This window comes from Solea solea, chromosome 12 (assembly GCF_958295425.1).
Source record: "Solea solea chromosome 12, fSolSol10.1, whole genome shotgun sequence".
Taxonomy (NCBI): domain Eukaryota; kingdom Metazoa; phylum Chordata; class Actinopteri; order Pleuronectiformes; family Soleidae; genus Solea; species Solea solea.
Window position 1 is genome coordinate 3,289,381 of NC_081145.1, and position 21,298 is coordinate 3,310,678.

The 21,298-nt window shown below is 40.4% G+C and overlaps 1 protein-coding gene across 6 annotated transcripts in view; it reads right to left on the reverse strand.

Moving 5' to 3' along the window:
• Window positions 1–738: 738 nt before the first annotated feature.
• mef2aa (myocyte enhancer factor 2aa) overlaps window positions 739–21,298 on the reverse strand; it is an 80,177-nt gene continuing 59,617 nt past the window's right edge. For 4 of the 6 annotated variants that reach the window (XM_058644789.1, XM_058644788.1, XM_058644787.1 and 1 more), the window contains exons 5-10: window positions 20,937–21,159; window positions 12,333–12,514; window positions 9,099–9,122; window positions 6,791–6,920; window positions 6,498–6,621; window positions 739–4,863 (exon numbers count right to left, since the gene is read on the reverse strand). In XM_058644789.1, coding sequence (XP_058500772.1) covers window positions 4,506–4,863; window positions 6,498–6,621; window positions 6,791–6,920; window positions 9,099–9,122; window positions 12,333–12,514; window positions 20,937–21,159 — 1,041 coding nt within the window. In that variant the 3' untranslated portion in view covers window positions 739–4,505. The remainder of the gene's footprint in view (window positions 4,864–6,497; window positions 6,622–6,790; window positions 6,921–9,098; window positions 9,123–12,332; window positions 12,515–20,936; window positions 21,160–21,298) is intronic. The other 2 variants (XM_058644792.1, XM_058644791.1) reach the window with 1 other exon arrangement.

Here is a 21,298-nt window from a genome sequence, read left to right on the forward strand (position 1 = left end):
AGATTTGGGATGTGATGTGATATGGATTATGGATTATGGATTATGAATTCAGTATTGAGAAGGGGAAAAGTTACCTGTGTTCACCTGTTTAATGATGCTGTTCTCTACTATTTGGTGATTGCAGTTGACCGTAATAAACTATAAATAATAATAAATTCAGTGGTTATTTAATTTAATGTTGCCTTTCTATCAGTCTCCTCTGACCTCTGGTATCAACGCGGTATTGTCTCCTTCTTCTACTTCTACTCACTGAACCATTGTCTGTAAATCGTAAAGAGAAAATCCCAGTAGATCAGCAGTTTCTGAAATATAATCATGTGTGCACACGCAAAAGCACAAGATAGATTCATACTGCGTGAAGAGACCAGGAGGCGTGTGTTTTTTGCTTTTTCTTTCTGCATAAATATGACAATTCAGGATTGAAGTCAGCTATATTTTAACATGCGACTCCTCCACAAAGACAGGGTGTTTTCATCTGTCTTGATCGGGTCACAACTGTTTCATTCCAGAGCAGTTACAGGAGAGTGGATTCCACATCAAGAAAGAAGATCTGAGATCCAGGAGGTGTTGAACTTGTGAAGCATGTGAAAGAAACCTGCGCGCGTGAGTTGAACAGTTTTAAAATATGAATTCAGGAGTTGTGCCGTCAGTATATCTGTGTATCAGTGTGAGATGGGCTCTGGCAGCGACCCCCCGTGTGCTATTCAAAGTGATATTCAAAGATGAATAGACATTGAGTTGAGATTGAGCATACACTGAGGTGTTTAATAAAGTTGACAGTTTCTACTGCTGGGGACTTCACAGGAGAACAAATTCTATGTAAGAGTTGTTTACTTCATTTTATACAGAATAAGAGATCACCTAAAATTACACATGAAAAGCCAATATTTGTACTTTTGTGAAGAATACAAATTTTGTACAACAATAGCTAGCATAGTATCTTAATTGTTTAATAAAAAGTTCACTTGAATATTTATAGTATGATTAAAATAAAATAAAATAAAACACATTCAAGGGAAATAAAATGTCGATTAACTTAAAAATCTCTTTTCAAATTTCCAAACAAATAATTTCATTGTTGGCAACAAAGTCCAGCTTGTGCCGCCAAACGGTCTGAGCGTCCAAACCGAAAAAACAGCTTCTTTAGTTAAGTGAACTATCAAACTACAAACACTTACCAAACACATAGTTCTGTTTATAAAAGCCAAGAAGCAAAGCAGTGAAGAAAGTCCTCTACAAAGGTTTCATTGATTAGCCTTTCCTTTCACATTCATCAGTTGTGCAGAATTTTCATACAGAGCCCAGAGGAGCAGAGCAGGTCCCAGTGCATTCACCGTGGACTTTCTTGTGAGTCTTTTCTTTTCTTTTCTCTGAGAAAAGGCAGGTGTGCTCGCGTTTGAGTGACATCTGCATTTCCTGCTTTTTTAACTAAGAAATGAAACTGCTGTAAATTCTTCTTTGGGATAAGGCATTTTCCTAACTGTGCATATCGACAGATAAACTACAAAATTCCCTGATTTGTTCATCAAGTGCTGAAGTGTGTGCTCAACTATGAGGTGTTAGTTTGTAGTTTTGTTGTTCATTATTGCTTTTTTCTCACCTGCTGTGTTATACTGGATTAAGTTATGAATTACTATACATTAAGTCAGTGTTTCCCAAACTTTCTATATGGGGGACCCAATCTTTTTTTATTTTTTTTGAAGATGGCAAACAATCGTGACCAATCACAATATAAATTGGAATTTATGAATCATTAGTGGATAACTTCATTTTAACTAATGGTTATTTTTATGATTGAATAATCTGTCCATCATTTTCTTGATTAAATTAAATTAAATTAAATTAAATTAAATGATGATGTTCTCAAATGTCGAAATGATTTCGTTCCGCATGAAGCAACCAAAAAATATTCACTTTTAAGAAGCCAAAAAATCTGAGAACTCGATGTATTAAAACAAATACTCTATAAAATTAGCTAACAATTACTTCAATAATGTTTTCAAAAAACCTTAATTTTATGAATGTTTCTTTAAACATATTCACATAAATCTGAACTAAAAGGTTGAGAACATTTTGCAAATTTGTTTGGGGGGACCCAAAACTAATCTCCTGTGATCCATCTGCGGGTCCCAACCCAGTGTTTGGGAACCACTGCATAAAGTGATGTCTACTAATGTCTGTGAACATGAAGGGATTGCCCCATGGATCCAAATCAAAAAGAAATGTATTATCTGCATCTTTGACGTACAGCAGCCTCCAGTTGTGGCACAAAAACAGTCTTTCCTCTCTGCCCGTCTTCCTGTCATGACATCATGTTCTACATATATTCATCTCGTGAAGTGAAGTTTAAACTGCATAGATCATTATGGGCTTATACTGAGAACTACTGTGTTGTGGAGTTGGTGATGGGGCAGAGAGAGAGAGAGAGAGAGAGAAAAGAAAACTGAAAAACACTCACAAGATCAGTCAGTGAATGCACCGCGATGTCGCTCTCATACGCGCACGTGTGCAGTGAGATTAAAGTCATTAACAGTGCACTGTTGTTGTTGCCATCAGACTCATGACTCAGCTGCTGAATCATTTGCTTCTGTGATGATGGAGAAGGAAACAAGTCACAGCCTCACCTTACTTCCTAATGTTTTCAAATGTTTTGAGGTTATCATGCCGTGTCTGCAACACCTTCAGACTTTCACTTCTCTAGCTCCTCGGGTTCTTAGACCTTCAGTACTTGTACTCTTTATAGGGCATTGATATATTCATAGATATTCAAATTTCTGGTGCCAATTAAAGGAAACACTTGTTTTTTTAAGTAGACTGCAATATTTACAACCACACATGGACAAAGGCGTGATGAGTTTTGTGTTTCAGCAGCAGCAGCAGCAGCAGCAGCTCAGCTTCACCACATTTCTTTGTCTACTGTTTAAATCCCATGCCAGGAACAGGCTAGTGGAGACGGCCTGAGATTGTGGGCATGTCTTTGATTTGGAGCTACATGCTACAACAATAGATGATTCTTCCATGTGGGGCAAGGACGTTGGGTTTGAATGTTGGCAGTGTGTTCTGCAGCTGCTGGTGTACAACTAAGACGAGCTAACACAAAAAAAACAACTTTCCCCTTCAGCCTTGTGATCATCCTTCATAAATATGAAAATAGTAGAACTTCAACCTCACAGCATTGTTATTACAATGTGTTCAGGACAAACAGTGACCACTTATACAGAGAGAAAACGATGCTCAGGAGGTTATATTGCTAATTAAATTTAGGAGATTACAGTAAAATGAACACGATAGTAAATATTGACCAGTGAATGATCAACTTTTCTTTTTTTAAGGGTCTACTCTTGTAAACTTGGCTGTAATCCACAAAAATATACTTTTCTTGAAAACGGTGCTCATACAGTACATTCAGTATGTATTCACACCCCGGTGATATATATTAAAGTCGCTATTTACACAACAAAACAGAAAAAAAAACGTTTGGCTCAAATTGTCAATTGTACAAACAGAACAGCAAACGTTCATGGCTTTAGAGAGTGATTCATGATGTGGTTTACACGACTTTACACTGTTTGTGATGAAGCACAATGAAAAATAAAACTATGGCAAAGGATATGATGTGTTTACGTGTGTACTGTTGGGAAACCATAGCAACTGTACAAAAGAACACAAAAGAACAGCTTTGGCTTATATTACTGATGTACAAATGTGAAGATGTGGCTTTTTCTCACCAGTTCAACTGGACATGTTTGCTTTATACCTTAATTGCACATTTAGACTGCATATCCTACTCTTTTAAAATTATAAAATGAATCGTATGTCATTATTGCAATAAATTCTGTTGCTATGCTATTTTTGTTTTCATGTTTTACATTTATTCACGTAAGTATCCTCAACTGTTGTTTCTCGTGTTCCTGTATAGGCTCGTATCGATAATCTCCATGCTGTCTTTATCTCCTGATCGACTCGGTCAATAAATTAGAGGAGGCCGGTGGAGACAAAGGTCTAGTGTGGTGGTAACAGCATAGTCTTAAAGTGATCGTTCTTGCAGTTAACGTTGTACGTGAGGGTCCTCAACACGACTTTCTCTGATTGTTTGCAACATGCGAGCACAACAGCAAAAAAACAGCATCTACATGTAAGTGTCTGACGAGACCAGTGACTACAATAATCTACCTCCTATTGTTCTACAGTTTTCTTTCTCCTGCAGAGTCTGGATTGCACCAAGTACCTGAAACCACCTGCTTGGGCACGCGATAATTCAGTCCAGCGAACTGAGATTTCTTTTTAAATGTTACTGTATCAGTTTGAGAATTGACTTTAGATTACATCTCAGTCGTATAAAATTGAAATGGAGTCGGATTATAGTATCATCATAATAATAACAATAATAATAATAATAATAATAATAATAATAGCTCTAAGGACCCTTGTTCTTTCTGTCATCTCCATGTCTAACCCCTCCCTTTCTCTGACCGGCTGGTGACTGGAGGCTTGAGCGGGACACTTTATGTCACCCATGTGTCCATGCGCAGACGCTTGACCGTGGGGCTCTCTCTGTCCTCAGAGTTGGCAGGGGGTCTGCCCAGCCCCAGCGGGGAGTGGAAATCTGGCCGGTGGTCTTCGCGATCGCTTCCATCATAAGAGCTACAGGAGGAGCTGAGGCTGTCGGCGGGGGAGCGCCCCAGAACTTCCTGTCGGCTGGACCCTTGCTGCGGCTGCTGCTGCTGCTGCTGCTGGTGCTGGTGGGGGTAGTTGGACGCGGTGACGCGCTCCCGCGGTGGTGAAATGGGTTCCGATTTGATGCTTTTGCTCTGGCTGGTGTTGATGGACAGGCTGGAGCCCTGAGTTAGGTGACCTCCACCACTGAAGAGACAAGACGGGACAAGACCAGCACAGTTAGTCAGGACTACATGGCCACTTCCAACTTCTGGAAACAGTCTTTCTCTTTGTTATTTAGAAAAGGTCACGTGTGCAGGCTAACCGAGCCGCCCTGGTTACAGGAGACAGTCTACGGCACAACGATGGATAACAACGGACTTTGAGGTGGAAAGTTTAATTTGTGTGTGTGTGTGTGTGTGTGCTGTTTCTCTCTCTCTCCCTCTTTCTATGTAGGTCTGTGTTTTCTCTCTTGCCCTCCCTGACTTGTGTGCGTTTGTGCGCTCTCTTTCAGTGTCCGCCAGAGTGTTCTGTGTGTGTTGTATTTCTCTTTCTCTCCCTGTGTGTGTGTGTGTCTCTCTCTCTCTTTCACAGCTCTGAACAGAGCATCATGTCTGATCTTTAATCGATCACCCACCACTTCCATCTGTTTTTCATTTGTGTTTCTCTGTTTCTCTGTAAACATGTTTAAAATGTGTTCTTCACAGGAGAGAAACTGTGTTTAAAGTTTAAAGAAAGTCTTATCATTTTTGTGTTGATTCTACATTAATTCCATGATTTTATATAAATAAATATCTGTTGTCAACTTCAGGTTTATTTTCACAATGAATCGTGATTAATTACAGAAAATTCTGTGTTTAGTTCACTCAATAAGAGAGAGAACAGATGTGCACAGATAATTAAACATGGGAATTATTAACACATTTAAATGTAAATAGAAATGTGTATATATCATCAAATCGTGACATGACACAAGAAATGGTTTTGGATATTGTCACATCGTGATGACTTTTCCTGGTTTTAAAGGCTGTTGCATTGATAATGATCATATTTATTATATTGAAAAAAAATATTATACAAATATTATAAATTACATTTTATATTTTGATAAAAAAAATGGAATTTTAATTTTACGCCTTAGTATTTGTGTTATAGCAGAATTGTTTCTAAATTGTTTCTAAACATTAAAAAGCCAACAAAATGAGCCAGGTATTATCAGAAATGAAATGTAATAAAAGTCAGAATACTGCCTAAAAATATCCAGATAGGACATGGCCCAGCCTTACAGAAATATTGATTTGTAAAACAGGCTCAGTGAAGCCACATGAGACCTGACTGAGGGAGCGTTTTTTTGTGTATACAGCAGAAGAGCAGGACAGAAGGTATTTATCCTGTCAAACTGCTGAACATCAGCAGCTTTTTGTGTCTCCAGTCGGACTTTAACCTGCTCCACGAACACAATGATCCGGATCGAAACACCGAGAAACACAGAGTCATGTGAAGCTGACAAGGGTTTGAATGGAAGGGACATAATATTTAAGACACATTCACTACAGTTAAACAATATCATTTTGAGTGGAAGGATGCAGGCTCCACCTTTTAGTGCCAGAAATGGTCACTAATGTGTAATATTAACTTTTTTCTAAGTCATTTTTGATTAAAATGTGCAATAATATTGTTATATTATATATTATTATATGTCAATATCACAGTGTCCAATCTCTACCAGAAATACAGTATGCAGTTGTGTGATTCAACATAAGATCACAGAGCACAGCGGCTGTTGCTTTTATGTGAGGGCGTCTGGAGAGTGTGCTTTTGTTTGGGAGTGTGTTACTCACACCAAAGAATTAAGAGCTGCCTGGCTCAGTTGATGCTGTTGCCATGCCGACATGGAGCCCAATGAGAGCCCAGGAGAGCTGAAGCCCTGTAGGGAAGAGATCTCTGCACTGCTCAGGGAGTAGTCTGTAAAAAAAAACACAAGCAGCCACACACACAGTGAGAACTCGCTCACATTTGCAGCTCCGACACCGCGTGCCGCTGAGAAACAGAGCAAGAGCCGGCGTGTTATACACACACCGTCACAGCTGAGGTGCTTGTTTTCAGTGTGAGGGGAGAGCAAGGCTACACTCACCAGCAGGGTTGTAGGAGGAGGGCATGCCTGAGTAGACCAGGCCCTGTGGGGGTAAACTGGGGGTGGTAACAGACACGACTGGTGTGGCCAGTGGCTGGGTGGACTGGGAGCTGCTTATCCTCTGGGTGTTCTGCAAAAAAAACAAGAAAAAAGCTCTTATTATAAAACGATTAAGGCATAACCTCAAAAATAAGACATCAAATTTCTAAAAAAAAAGTTGTAGAAATAAGGAACGTTAGTGTAATAACACCTGCTACCACAAGGTGGTGTTGTAGCTTTATTGCATAAATAAGGACCTACAATGTTAAATCCATTATTCCACTGGTCTCTTCATGTATTTCTCTGCATTTTAATATACATTCAAATTCAGTTGAAGGGAAGGGATTATTTTGAGATTATTATTATTTTTTTGTGCCACACACTGTGTGTGTGTGGCTATTTTCGTCAAAAACTCACGTGTAATAATTTGTATAATTTTGCTATACTTAGTTAAAAAAATAAAAACTATACAGATTACAAAAATGAAATACATGCACTTGCTTTTGTTTGTGCTTTTCTATCGTTTCCTATTTGTACTTGTGTATTTGTTGTAAAAAAAAAAAAAAGAGTAAAAAATAGGTCTAAATATACCTCATTTTTGATGGATGAATGTGGAAACTTTTAATGGATGTCCTGCTCTTGTACCGAGTATCCATATTTGAGAGTCGCTGTTCTAATCTTCTAATCTGATTCAATATTGACTGACAGATTGAAAAACATCTACAGGAAAAAACTATGCTCTGGTTTCCAATATTATCATCCAGTTACAACACAACTATGTTCAGACTGAACAACACATTAAAAGGAAAGGGAGTGAACGCATGAGGGATGGCTGGACACCATTTCTTCATGTTTGAAGATATCAATACCTGACCAATACGGTTGTTTTACAAAATGACGCTTGTCATTATGTTTGTACTTTATCTTTAAATTAGTCATGGATTCCTCATATGACATTGGTGGTATCATCTGTGGTTTTAAACTTCCCAGACGAACATCAGGACATGTTAAATTATAAATCGTTTACTAAATTAATTATCAACTATTTTGATAATCAATTCATTGGTTTGAGTGTTTTTTTTCATAATTAAATGAAGTTCTCTGATTTTTCAGCTTCTTAAATGGAAATATTTTCATTCATTTCAATAAATCTGAATCACTTTGGTTTGTTGTCAAAACGAGACATTTGACAGGTGAAACACTGATCAACAACCGTTAGTTGCAGCCCTAAATCGATTAATAATCAAACCACAGGCTTTTAAAACAGCTTTGTTGAATTAAAGTCATTACAACAAAGTATTCAGTCATCCCGTCAATATAAGGAGGGAAGTTGTTCACAAGAAGTGACATGCAGCAATTATTCATCATGTTGATTAGAATGGGCTTACATTGTCAGTGATGAGAGGAAGTTGAGTTTACAGCAGCGGAGCATGAGTAGGACAAACACATCAGTTTAATAATCAAATGAAAAAACTCGTGACGTTCGGAGGAGCCCCAGTTGTTTCCAGTGCAGAGTGAGTGGCATGCAGCCCACAAAAACACACACACAGAGCCCGGTGTGGAGCCCGGTGTGGAGCCCGGTGTGGAGCCCCGTGTGGAGCCCCGCGTGGAGCCCCGCGTGTGGTCATGCTGCAGATGCACGCTTATCAAAAGTGGAGAACTCTACCGCAACAGACCCTCTGAGTATAATGTCAGGAGCATACGTGCAGCTTCCAGCAGTTACTGTTGAAGCAGCATTGCATCATCAACTGATTCATGGCCACACATCGTTCCAACACTCTGCAGCCAGATGAATTTACCAAACCCAAGCATCTCACACAGTGATATCATTTCACATGACGTCACCTTCTCTTTATTGAAAGAAAAGGAAAAAAACAAACACTGCCAACGATTTATATCTTGCTCAACACAATTTAATTTCTCCATCTTTTCAGACTGTCACTACAATATAAGATTGTGCTTAGCTTGCTGTCTCTCTCACTAACACACACACACACGCACACATGCACTAAAACAAACAGACACACACTCCGAGAGGTTTACGACTGAAAGTGACGTGTTGGGATCAGGGGGAGTCATTTCACAGGCCGAGGCAATTTTCACAGCCAAACCCAAACATGCAGCGACAGAACATCGTCGTTGTTGTTTTTCAAGCTTCGTTACTGCTGCTAGTTCTGAGGGACAAAATCCAGCGTGAGCGCTGCCTTTAGCAATTACTGGAAGCATGTCCACATCACAGCCATGTGCCCAGGCATTTGCCAAAACTCACCAAATCCATTTCCTCCTCCTCTGACTGCTCCCGACAGAGGGAGAGAAGAAAGGCAGAGTTACAAAGAAGAAGCGGAGCTACTCGTAAATCGCAGCCAGCTATTTAGATTTCACAAGAAATTTGATCTATTGTTGTGTAAATAAGAATATGAGCTATATACTAACACACATACACCTATTAGATGAAATAGTATTGCCTAATCACCTAATTAACCTGCAAATCTTTACATTTTGAAGCTACAGTGAGAAAATTCAGTCAAATCCTTAGGTTAGGACCCGAGAGTGCAGTCAAGTTGCAAAAATCCTTCTGGATATTAAGCAATGCGATGCATAAAGTCTCCTCACTTGCTTGGCACCGTCCTGACCTCGCAGGACACTCACGACCTCCGGGATATTTGAATTTGAGGCCCCCTGAATTACAGCGAGGGAGCGTTGTGTGTAACCTTCTACAGTTTGGAACATTTTTTATCTTTTTCTTTGTTTTGTTTTAAACCAGTTTTGTTCCTGGCTCTCTCTACCACTGACCCACCATCATTATAAGGTATATGTGGTTTAATTCCTATTGGAATGAAAGTTTTCTGTGTCTGAACTGCATTGTGGGTCCATCACTTTGCTTTGGTTTGTTCACACTACAATGAAATCACATTCTTTTCACATTTGGGTGTTTTATAATCAAACAGTATTTGGTCCAAACTGACTCTCCTCTGGACACAGTGCACCCAACATCACTGCCGTTACTTCAGCAGCTCTCGCTACGACGTCAGCTGTGACCGACACTGCTCTGCTACAGTAATTTGCGATAATCGCCTCCAGCGCCGAGGACGGGATACGCCCACTGTCAAGTCCTGCACAGTATTAAGCATTTCACATCCTCCCTGTGCTGAGAGACAAATCAGAAGCCAATCTTCCTTTTTTTTTTCCAGTGCTGTGGGACATACTGTGACCAGACCAGGACTGTCTTAATACCCACACTCAATCAATAGCAGCAGGAAGACACGACAAGGGCGACAAGATATTATCTGGCTCACACCCTGGGCCCATGATTAAGTCTTCATCTGCACTCTGTCACACTGAGATGTGATTAATTTAAAACCATTATGGCCTAATGACGGGCTGTCCGTCTGTAGACGCTGCCACAGCCGGCACCCGAGCGCTCCCTTCTCTCAGACAGAACAGAACCAACCTCCCACCCCTGTCCAACCTGCTTCAGAAGTCTTGCAACACAACTGCAATATTTCACACACCAGAGACAGTTATTTAAACACTGATCCAGGTGAGCGGAAAAAGAGGCGCATCCACAGTAACCTGAGGTTTATTTCCCCACACACATTCATTTTCCTGGCGCGGCTCCTTTTGCTGACAAGACCAGTAAAAAGTTGGAACCAGTACGGTGTTTTCTAAATGTTGAAATACGAGCAGGAGAATCTAGTTTAGCCTCAGGAGTTCACTGTGGTCAGAAAGCTCTGCAGCATCATTTTTATAATTACAGAAAAACTCTCATTTAAATGTGAAAAACTGAAGTTTGAGTTTAGACACTCGACCTCCAGATTGAATGCACGTCTTCATTTTTTTTATTTGGATAAAATAACAAAAAAAAAACATAAACTAAAGTTAAACAGAAAAAAACTCTGACATTAGTAAGATAAAAGTGTAAACTTATTGAGCCCTACACCTGCTTTACATTATGTCATTTTGAAGCTTTCCGATTAACATAGTCTTATAAACTATTCAAATTAAGCACAAATATAAATGCAGGAAGAGAAACAGCTCAGTGTTCAATCATATATCCTTTCAGTCTGTTTTCTATTAACATCCATTTAATAATATTGTATAAAACTATTCTTTTCAGGTCATGATGTTTTTTTGGTTGAAGTAACTTCTGGATACATTTTTAACGGTGATGTCAATGTCGCACACAATGTAGGATTTCAACCTCCAAAGAGTGTCTCCAGGATTATTTTTGATGATTCATCGACTTATAACAAGGTGAATGTCACCTCTGTCAAAGCCTGAGCAGGTCTGCGTCGTCATGGCCACTATGGAACATCAGGTTTCGGGTCTGTGCCACAAAAAGGACTACAGCGCTCTACTTTGCTGCATACGCGATCCTGACGAAGCCAACGAAGCGGCAAAGTTACCCAGGTGGAACTATTCATTGAGTGGATGTCGTGGCAGAGGCTGCACAAAACCTGAAGAGGGTTAAGGATTTAATTAAATTATGAAATTATGGTCTGGCTTTCACTCGCTGAGGGAGGGCAACCTGGTCCTGTTACTGTTGGTCGAGTAAGTGCAAATACTTTGCTTTTCATCTATATCTAGAGCAGGGGCCTCAAACTCAAAATGACCTGAGGGCTAGTGAACTTCTAGTCTGGTCAAGTGAAAAAAGTCCAACAATTTGGGAAAAATGTACGGTTTAGTGATTAGAAATTAAAATGATATCTTCATAATCCATCATGACGTCGCAATTACAAACATTCAGGGTGACATTGCACACCATTTCAAAGTAAAAGTGTTTGTATGACGCAAAATGAATCCGTAAATAATGAAAAACAGACAGAAATAAAACAGAATTGCAACATTAAATCCAACTATATATGTAGAGAATTGTAATTAAAACACTATGTTGAATTTAATCATTTCAAAATAAGTGTAGGGCCGCAGGACAACGGCTGACGGGCCGCATGTGACCCCCCGGGCCGTGCGTTTGAGACCTCTGATCTAGAGCGTCATCTCGTTCATCAATCAAGCTATGGAGACTAAAGCACTGTCGTTTTCATCTCTAATGTCCGGAAAAATTCACCAGTATCATTGGCTTGACTACTGTGTACCCGAACAATCGTGTTAATTAGTGTGTAAATTATTAAGCTATCGTTTGTAGCTGAAAACACTACTTTTGTTTTCAGATTTAGAAAAGTAAGACGTGAAAGTAGCAGAAGTATGGACGAAGCCTTACGTAACAGTTTCTTGAAGAAAGCAGCAAGAGAGGAGCGCTGCTCAGATGAGGCCTGAATACAAAGAGTTCAGGTCCCACTTGGCAGATAAAGATAAGATAGTCCTCGGTGAGGTCTAGAACAACATCCTACACTGATGTGATAACATCATAAATGTGTGTAGGCAACATCATGTAAAGCACTCAGCTATGGGAGGATGTGCTTTGCCCTGCAGCAGAGGGAAGGACCTTTAGCTGCTGCTGCTGCTGCTGCTGCTTGTGTGCAGCGGTGTGTTCTGCACTCACCAGTGGGGGCATCATCCCTTTGCTCGATGGAGGGATAACAACCCTCAGGTCAGGCTTGCGGTTTCCCATCCCCATGTTCCCTGGAGGTGGTGGAGACTTGGTGGGCATGACTTTACCCAGGCCGTTGCCACTGGCTGTGCTGTGGAGGCCCGGGGAGCCCCTGGGGTTGACGAAACCGTTCCCTGCAGAGGCACAAAACGACAGAAACACATCATCAAACCGCGGACTGTGACTGACAACACACCACCAGTCATCAAGCCAACCCCTCTCGTACCGTGTTGTTTTTCCAGCTTGCTGCGGCACACGGCGTTAAGTGTTTCCAACCCTCTGGGAAAGTTTTAATAGACTCGGATAATTATCCTGCACATTTACAATAATAAAATGTCCATTTCAGAATTGATGAGCCTTTTATTTTTATTGTGAATGATTACATCAAAGTTACTTCCTTGTATCCTGGGAGATGAGGAGCAGTTCACTGTCAAATGAAGTGTGACTGCTTAAAAGAGATAGCTGAAGTCGTTACAAATGAATAAAAAGAATAAAAAAACAACGCAAGACGGTTTTTTTTTTTTCCTTCCTTTTACACTTTGCACACAAGCAAAAGCGAAGTGTTATAATCTTCTTTCAACATTCACACCTTGTTGTGCATGGTCATTGGTCATTTCCTTTTTTGTGTGTGTGTGTGTGTGTGTGTGTGTAGAAAAAGTTCCCACCATCACACTCACACATCACCAGACAAAAAAGATCAAGAAGGTTCAATATTAGTGTGGAAATTCAGATGAAATTTAACTTATTTGTTAATGTTGTTGATTATTTTCGGTCGCTTCCTAAATAAAGAAGTATTAAGTAGTACTAAAAAATAGATTCTCGCAGTATACACACATGTTTTTGTTCATTTAAAAACATCTTTCACAGAAATATTCGGTGTGACTCATCAGAGCAAGGTCTGCAGCGTGACTGCACACATTCCACACAAATGAAATTGAATAGAAACAGAACAAATTGTTCACCCGACAACAGTCGCACTTTAAAATTGTTGTAAAACCTATCATTTTGGCACTGTACACTCAAAACAAAAAAAACAAAACAACAACAACAACAACGGGAAAAGCTAATGAATGCTATCTGATGCCGCATCGACAGATCAGTAGCACTTCAACACATTGTGTTCAATTCACCCCAGCGAAACACAAAGTGTGTGTGCACAGAGAGAGTGGGCTCTTGTGTGGGGGACATAATGGAACAATGGACGCTCAGGCTGCAGATAAGGACAGCAACAATCGTGGTCAAATAAACAAGTGTTACACCTACAATAGTATCTCACAGCTGAATCAACAGCGTATGCACACAACGACTGCCATCAGCACGCGCTTTGATCACAGCATTAGTGGAGTAAATGTCCAAGGTCTTGAATGACGCAGTGGATATGCTGCTGTAGCAACGAGTGAATGAAGAAGTTTGTAATTACTGTCGGTAAACTGTGGTATTTAACAGCAGTGTCGCTGACCAACACAGGACAACACACACACACACTAACACACACACGACACACACATCACGTTCCTGCTCGATCTGATGTGGAATATTAAGAAACTAGTGAGCTGGTTTCCACATCTGTTTGATGCCATTTTGTTATTCCCACATGAGACTACACCATCAGTGAACTGTTACTGATGGTTGATCATTTCACTACATAACAATACACATCAGGCTTGTAAGGGAATATGCATCTGGATATCTTTAAATGAAATGACATGGATTTGAACGTAGCTGAGTACTAAAAGGCAAAGGTACACAAGCGTAGAACTGCCACAGGAAAACTTCTCTTGTTAAAACAAGAAATCATCTCATTACAACGAGATGAGACAGTTTCACACACAGCTGTCCATGTTTTCTAGCATCTTCAGATGTGGCCTGAATGTAAACAACCTGCAACAATCAATCAATAAAAAAATTTAATATTATATTATTATATGAGATCAATGATTATATCAGGAATCTAATTATAACGAGAAAACTCTCTCGTTATAACAAAGACTTCCGTATAAAGACACGCTGGAAACCTGCATGTTTCCCTCATCTTCAAGGCATTTTCCAAGTAAATAGTTTTCATGTGGATGCTCAGCAGCTCAGTGTGGATCTTTTACACATGATTTATAACTCTTTCTTTGTACTTTTCAACCAAACTGCAGCGCTTTCTGTTGCTTACCTCCTTTCATAGTGATCTGATGTTGTAAAAGCATGACAATGACACTGAATTGGTGTCTAGACTGGACTTCATACAGCATGACGTGCTTGACACTTTGCCAGTTTGTCACAAGGGATAAACAGAAAGACACTCAGTTTGGTCTTTATTGGCTAATTTAGATTTCTTGGATTAAGCCGCCTGACTCGCATATCTTTGAAATATGCTTCTTGTTACCACTTCAGATGTCTGCCGATGACTGAACACCACACCTCGTTCAAATAATCGCCAAGATGGTAACACAGGTCTGAACAAATACTTGGTTTCACAAAGCTGCTCCTGAGGCAATAAAAGAGCCACGAGAGCCACGAGAGCCGGCCAGCTTCACAGCCGGGACGTTTCAGCGCCGCTTTCCTTATGTCTGCCCTCGTTCTACATCCAGACTTCTCCAACAGATTGGTTATATGACAATAAATCCTCCCTGGCTGGAAACGATGCATGTGGAAAGCTGTTTGGTTTCTGTTCATTGTCCTGAATTATTAACAAGGTCTGGGAAGAGGCGTTACATAAGACTTGTGTTTACAGCTAAAACATCCCCTTTTCATTTTAAGTTCAGGGAAAGAACACAGTGACTTATTATGCCCAACATCCCACGTGTGTCAGGCCCGGGCTAAACGAGAAAATGTCCTGATGAATGAGAAGATTATCGGAGGAGTTTTCACATGGTGGACGATGCCACGCACAGTTCTGCTGCAGAAACACAGCTGATCACATGTGCAGCCAGGGGTTTAATTGTCTCCCACTGTTTTCTTAATAGGACCTTACAAACAAGAGTGAATGGAAACAACTTTTTTGTTTAAATTTGTTAAGTTAAAACTGTATTGCATTGATTTAAATGTGAACAAATGTCTATTATAGTCTCAGTAGCGTAGTGTTAAGATCCCATTCCCTCCCTGCACACAGGAAGCAATTCAATGTCTGACAATGGATGACGGCAAAAGTTTCACAAGTGAATTCTAAATCTGTTCAGTTCTTGTCCCCGCCCACCCCTGCACTGCTGCTGTATACACTCAAATGCTCCCTCACTCAGGTCTGATAGTATTGTTTCTGTTGACAACAACCAAACAGAGGTAGAATAAAAGCAAGTTACATAATGCAGCATAACACTTGCACCAACATGAACTCGGGGCAACTAACTTCCATTTATTCTATTGCCAGATGTGATGAGGTGAACACGAAAACATGCTCTGTAATTGTGTTTCCAGAGCTTGTAATGGTCCAATATTAATGAAGGGATGTGTGCAGCTTGCAGATATAACACAATCTATCTATTATCAAAGTTGCACTCTCTTTAAAGTTGTGTGTTTTGTCCGAATTTTACTCAACTTTACTGCACCAGCACATTCTCAAAGGAGACTGTGAACGAAGGTTTCACAGTGCAAACCTTCCACTGCTGCGTGTGAAAACTCCAGAGCTATGTCAGAAATTCTGCTCCGTGGAGTCTCTGCTGTTCTATGTACTCAGAACATTCACACTGTGCCAAATGCTGACACCTTCTGGCAGAGGATTCTGACTGTGCCTCGAACTGGTACCATGTTTTCTTAAAGGAGTACGAAAATACAATCAAGTAAAATAAGTAGAAGAGTGTTATTTTGGTCCAAATATCCATTCAAGAGAAAGTGAAAGTTCTCTGTCTTACAGTTACTGGCTTTTTTAATATTTAATATCAATGCATAGTCATAGTATGAACACTACGCTGTTCAGTTGAAGTGTCCTTGTCTCAGTACACAAGCACGAGAGGGGACTGAAGTGTGTCCACCGCTGCTACACTCTTTCCATTTGTTAGTACGGAACAAAGGTGGTTTCTGATTTAGCTTGTGGATCAATCCCAAAAAATACACCCTGAACCCTGAATTTCACCATGTTTTTGTTGCTATTTCTTACAGATATAGTATATAGTATATAGTCACTTTTTCTGTGAACCAGCCTCTTCTATTTTTCAACATATACATATACACATTGTCTCTGCTTTTCCAACATTGAGATCAGACGAACATATTTAAACATTAATTTAAATAGCTGTGCTGCGTAGTAAACAGGACAAAGCAATATACTGTACACCTTTGCAAAGGAACAAACATGACGACACACACATCATGCAACATTAAGGAGGTGCAGTATAATGTATCATATGTAGTGCAGACTGGCCTATATAACGTTTTCAAAACAAAACAACCTTTCATTCTGCACACTGTGTTTCTATAAATCAAAATGAGTCAAGGTCACAGGTGTGTTCTTGAAATGACCCAAAGAAGTACAAGCTCCGAGGACCTTCCACTTTCTTCTGACCATCATTCACTGCAGTAATAGATGGCAGCAGGTCCAGTTTTGTTTTTCCGAGCATTTTTATTTACTCGGTAACAGATGTTATTTAAAATGTGACAAAGTACAACACAAACGTACAATTAAAGATGTTATAAAACAACTTCAATAAGTACAAGCACACAGAAATACTACTTAGTCATAGCTGCGCAAGTGAATGCAAATAGTGTTAATGTTAAGTCCAAAGTATAACTTGACAATTCTATCTATTATAAAACTACACATTTGTTTCTGAATCAAGGACATATAAAATGGTCATTCTTGGCTCAAGTTGTCTTAATGGTCAATGATTTTGATATTTGATTTGATCAGTTTGAGTGTTTTTAATATGACAAAGAGATAGATTCATTCTGTTTGTGAGCAAAATGAAATAAGTGAGAATGTCATTATTTCAAGGTTTGGGAAACACTGATCAACATTTTTTAACATTATCTGACATTTTGTTGACCAAACAAATACTTGATTAACCTAAAAAAAATGTTCAACAGATCAATCCAATCGTTATTTGCAGCCTTATTTAAAGGAACAGTCATTCAGGCAAAGGCCTAAAATAGCAACTGCACCTCTGTGTTTCTGTGGTTTTCAGCTGCCAGTTTCCTCAGGTTTCACGTTTTGATAGAAACGCACAGCGAGTGAAGTGACAAGGAGGGAGTCGAACTGCACCTGCCTCCGCCTCTCACATGGCACATTACAGCCATGACAGGCTGGGTGGTCATTGTGTACTGAGGACTTAGTGGGATGTGATGGCCTGAATACCTTCAGGGTTACGCCGGTCCAGGCATCTTACAGACCCTCCCCAGCCTTATAAGGGCTGCCAGGGTATTGGGGGTGTGGGGGTGTGGGGGTGTGGGTGAGACAGATGCACCTGTCAGCAGGAGGAGGGAAGGCGAGTTTGAATGAAACAGCGTCTTTATGGACGGGCTGCCAGTTACCTCACCTGTTTACCACTTTCAAGCACACTCACGGCACATTTCCATGCACAGTTGAGTGAAGCTACAGTTGTAGCTCGACGACACCAAGCATATAGTGTGTCTGACTCCTCCACACTAGGTGGCAATATGCCCCCTCAGGCATTTTCCAGTTGACCTCTTACTTCACAAACCAAAACGACTTAGGCTGACGACCATTTGCACTGCAGCTCTTGACTCTGATACGTTGCCTCTCCTGTTTCTGATGTTTTTGGACGACCCGCTTACACTGTCTTTCAAAAGTGACCCAAAACTTTTGAACTCTGCACGTACACCTGCTCGAGCCCTCCTCCTCCTCCATTGCACAGGTTGAAAGAGAGTCATGTGATTATAGACTGTGTACTGTGTCTTGTTTTTAAGGAAGCACATGTCGCGTCGACACAGGAATATCTGATCCGTCAGCGTAGGCTGCGTTGACACTGCATGGTGCAAGTGACCTACTTCTGATCTTTTCCTCACATGTGGCACAAGTCAGACGTGACATATGACGTCGCACGCAGGAAGAAAGCACATGGATGCAGAGGCGGTTAGAACAGTTTCAGGCCTCATTTGGATGTGTAAATAAATCAGATATGAATCAGATTTGTGCATTTCCAGCCACAATGTGAGCAGACGGATCAGTTAATGCAACTTGTCCGTCCTAAAAAATAAGACAATTGTGCATTATCTGCGATCACATGACTCTCTTTCAACCTGTGCAATGGAGGGCGAGGGCTCAAGTCAGTGGACTCATGTCCTAGTTTCATGCCTTGATTTCAGATTTTTATAATAAACAACACCACTGTCACTTGTTCCTGCCAAAAATAGGCAACATGTTGGAATTGGGCATCAAGGCCTGCAGTGTAAATGCAGCCAATGTGACTATAGTCACACATTATATGAGTGTATTATTCTGATTCAGCACATTAGAATGTGTACATGTTTTAAATGTATGGATTTAGTAATTTGATCTGTGTACAGAGTTCTCAAACATGCTTGTAACACGCACATCACTCATTTCTTCTATTGAGTGAAGAAACATGTGAATTCCGTCTGCATGCAGTATCAACACTGTCGGGCAAAGGCAGTGACTATCAGTCACTGACAGTGGACACACACTTGAACCAATCACAGATGGACACGCAACCAACCAGCCTATTGGGCAGAGCTACAGAGAGCTTATGAATCTCTCCGGGAGGACTTACTCGCTGGGCTGGAGCCCGCACCACTTGGCACTGAAAGGTCTGTGGTATCCAGCATGCCACCTAATGAGATGCACAGAGTGATATGATTAACCATCTGCATCCTTCTACATGCTAGCAGAGAGCATGTGATGGAGATGCCAGGCCGGACATGAAAATGTCATGTAGATCTGTTTCACTGCGCACAGAAGGAATGTGCTGCCACCAGTCTTCTCATGGTGAGGAAGTAACGCAGCACTCAAAGTGCTCAAAGAACGAGGACGAACCAAAACAAGCAACTATTCACTCTCTTTGAAATCAGGCATCTAAAGAGGTTCATTTTACCAAGTATAATATAAGGAACGATTGCTACAGCATGTTTATCCAATATTAGTTTTAGCAAAGAAACAATAATAGACAACTGACAGAAAATAATCAAGCAGGGGGAATTATTGTGAAACAAGCATTAAGTAAACTCCCTGTGAACAGGAAGGTGTCGACCAATTTCTGATATGTGTTTACATTTGAATGAGGCATTTCACACCTTGTTGCATGTATCTTGTGCAGAGGAGCCAAATCTTACAAACACCATCTGCACTGACAGGAGTCAGACCAGTCATACAAGTACTCTCAGAGACTGACATCATTTTTCCACAATGGTGACACAGTCTAAAGTGTGATGAGGAACATTTCAGGGTGTGAAAATAAACATGTGTCACACAAATACTGTGAATCAGCCATACATCCAAGGCTTAAGACCAAAAAATAATAACCATCACCAAAAACCCTTTTAAGCTTGTTCCCCATATAGAAGCTATACCTATTTCTTTTAAAAGGGTTTTTTTTACAGAGTTTTTCCTCACTTGACTTGTTTCTGACACGACAGTGACAATATGCACATTATAAATATGTAATTTGTAATGTGATATACTCACATTCTGCTGCAACCCATATAATCAGGTTTAAAATGATATAAAGTGCTGTTAACTGAGTTTTCTTTGATCTGTGAAGGGTTAGTAACTTGAGTTAAGTTAAAGATGTTTCTCCTCTCAGATCCTAACGACCTTGAAAACTGAAACTGGGTCAGGGGTGAACGACCTGCTTAATTTAACATAAGGACTCTCTGAAACTCTCCATACACATGCAGACGAGTTCAGATTTTTACCAGCATTCTAGGAGCAGTGAAATGTAGTTTCTGCCAAAGCCACGCCTCTCTTCTTCTTGCATTTGGAGAATTTTTGGTCTGTTCACTTTATAACTTTTATTTTCTTTCCTTAATCACGGTGGCTTAGTTTAGTCGTTCTAGTTTCTGTGATTGTGTACTTTGCAGTGTATACATACTCAAATAATGACATGTACCATGTTAGCAGGGTTACACCACCACAGACAGGCTTGGCATATTTACTAGAATCGTCGTTTTTCATGTCGATGAAGACATTTTATTTTTATTTATAAATCAAAAAAAGATGTGGATAGGGCTTGAATACCATTTTAGTTAGAATTGAAGAATACTCTTGGATGAGACGTGAAAAGTCCAGCTGCTTAAATCAGTACTTAAAAATGATAATGTTTGAATAAACAACTCGGTATCAGTACTACAGCAGCCTTTAAGACCAAAGAAAGTGGTGAAGAGAATCGTCTTTCAACTCAAAGGTTGTGGGCTTGATCCCAGGCTCCGCTAGTCTACATGCCGATGTGCCCTTCAGCAAGACACTGAACCCCACATTGCTCCTGGCGCCTGTGGCGGCAGCGTGTGAATGCGTATGAAAGATGAGTGATAGAAAATGCACCGTATGAAATGATGGATATCTAAAGAGGATATCCATAATCTAAGACAACATCCAATTTCCAATTGTTGGTTATGATCCCAAAAATGGACAGTGGTGTGTTTCATCCCTGCTTCACTTACCTGCATTTCCTGCACTGGTGGGCCTCTGGGGGCCTCCGTTGGAGCCCACATTCCTGAGCAGAGAAGCCTGTGGAGGGGACAGCATCCCACTGTCACTCAGAGAGGTCGTGGCCACTGCCAGAGACTGGCTGCCCAGACTTCCTCCCGGCTGGTACATGGCATTAGGATTGGATACAGGCACAGCCACATGCATGGAGAAGCTCTGCTGAGGCAACGCCGCAGGCTGGAAGAGAAGAAAACAAACACACAAGCAGATATTTACATACAAAGAAAAGGGGGATGATGATGATGATGATGATGATGAAGGATCAGTGGTTGTGGTCAAGGCATCAAAAACAGAGAGTTACCCTTGACAACCATCT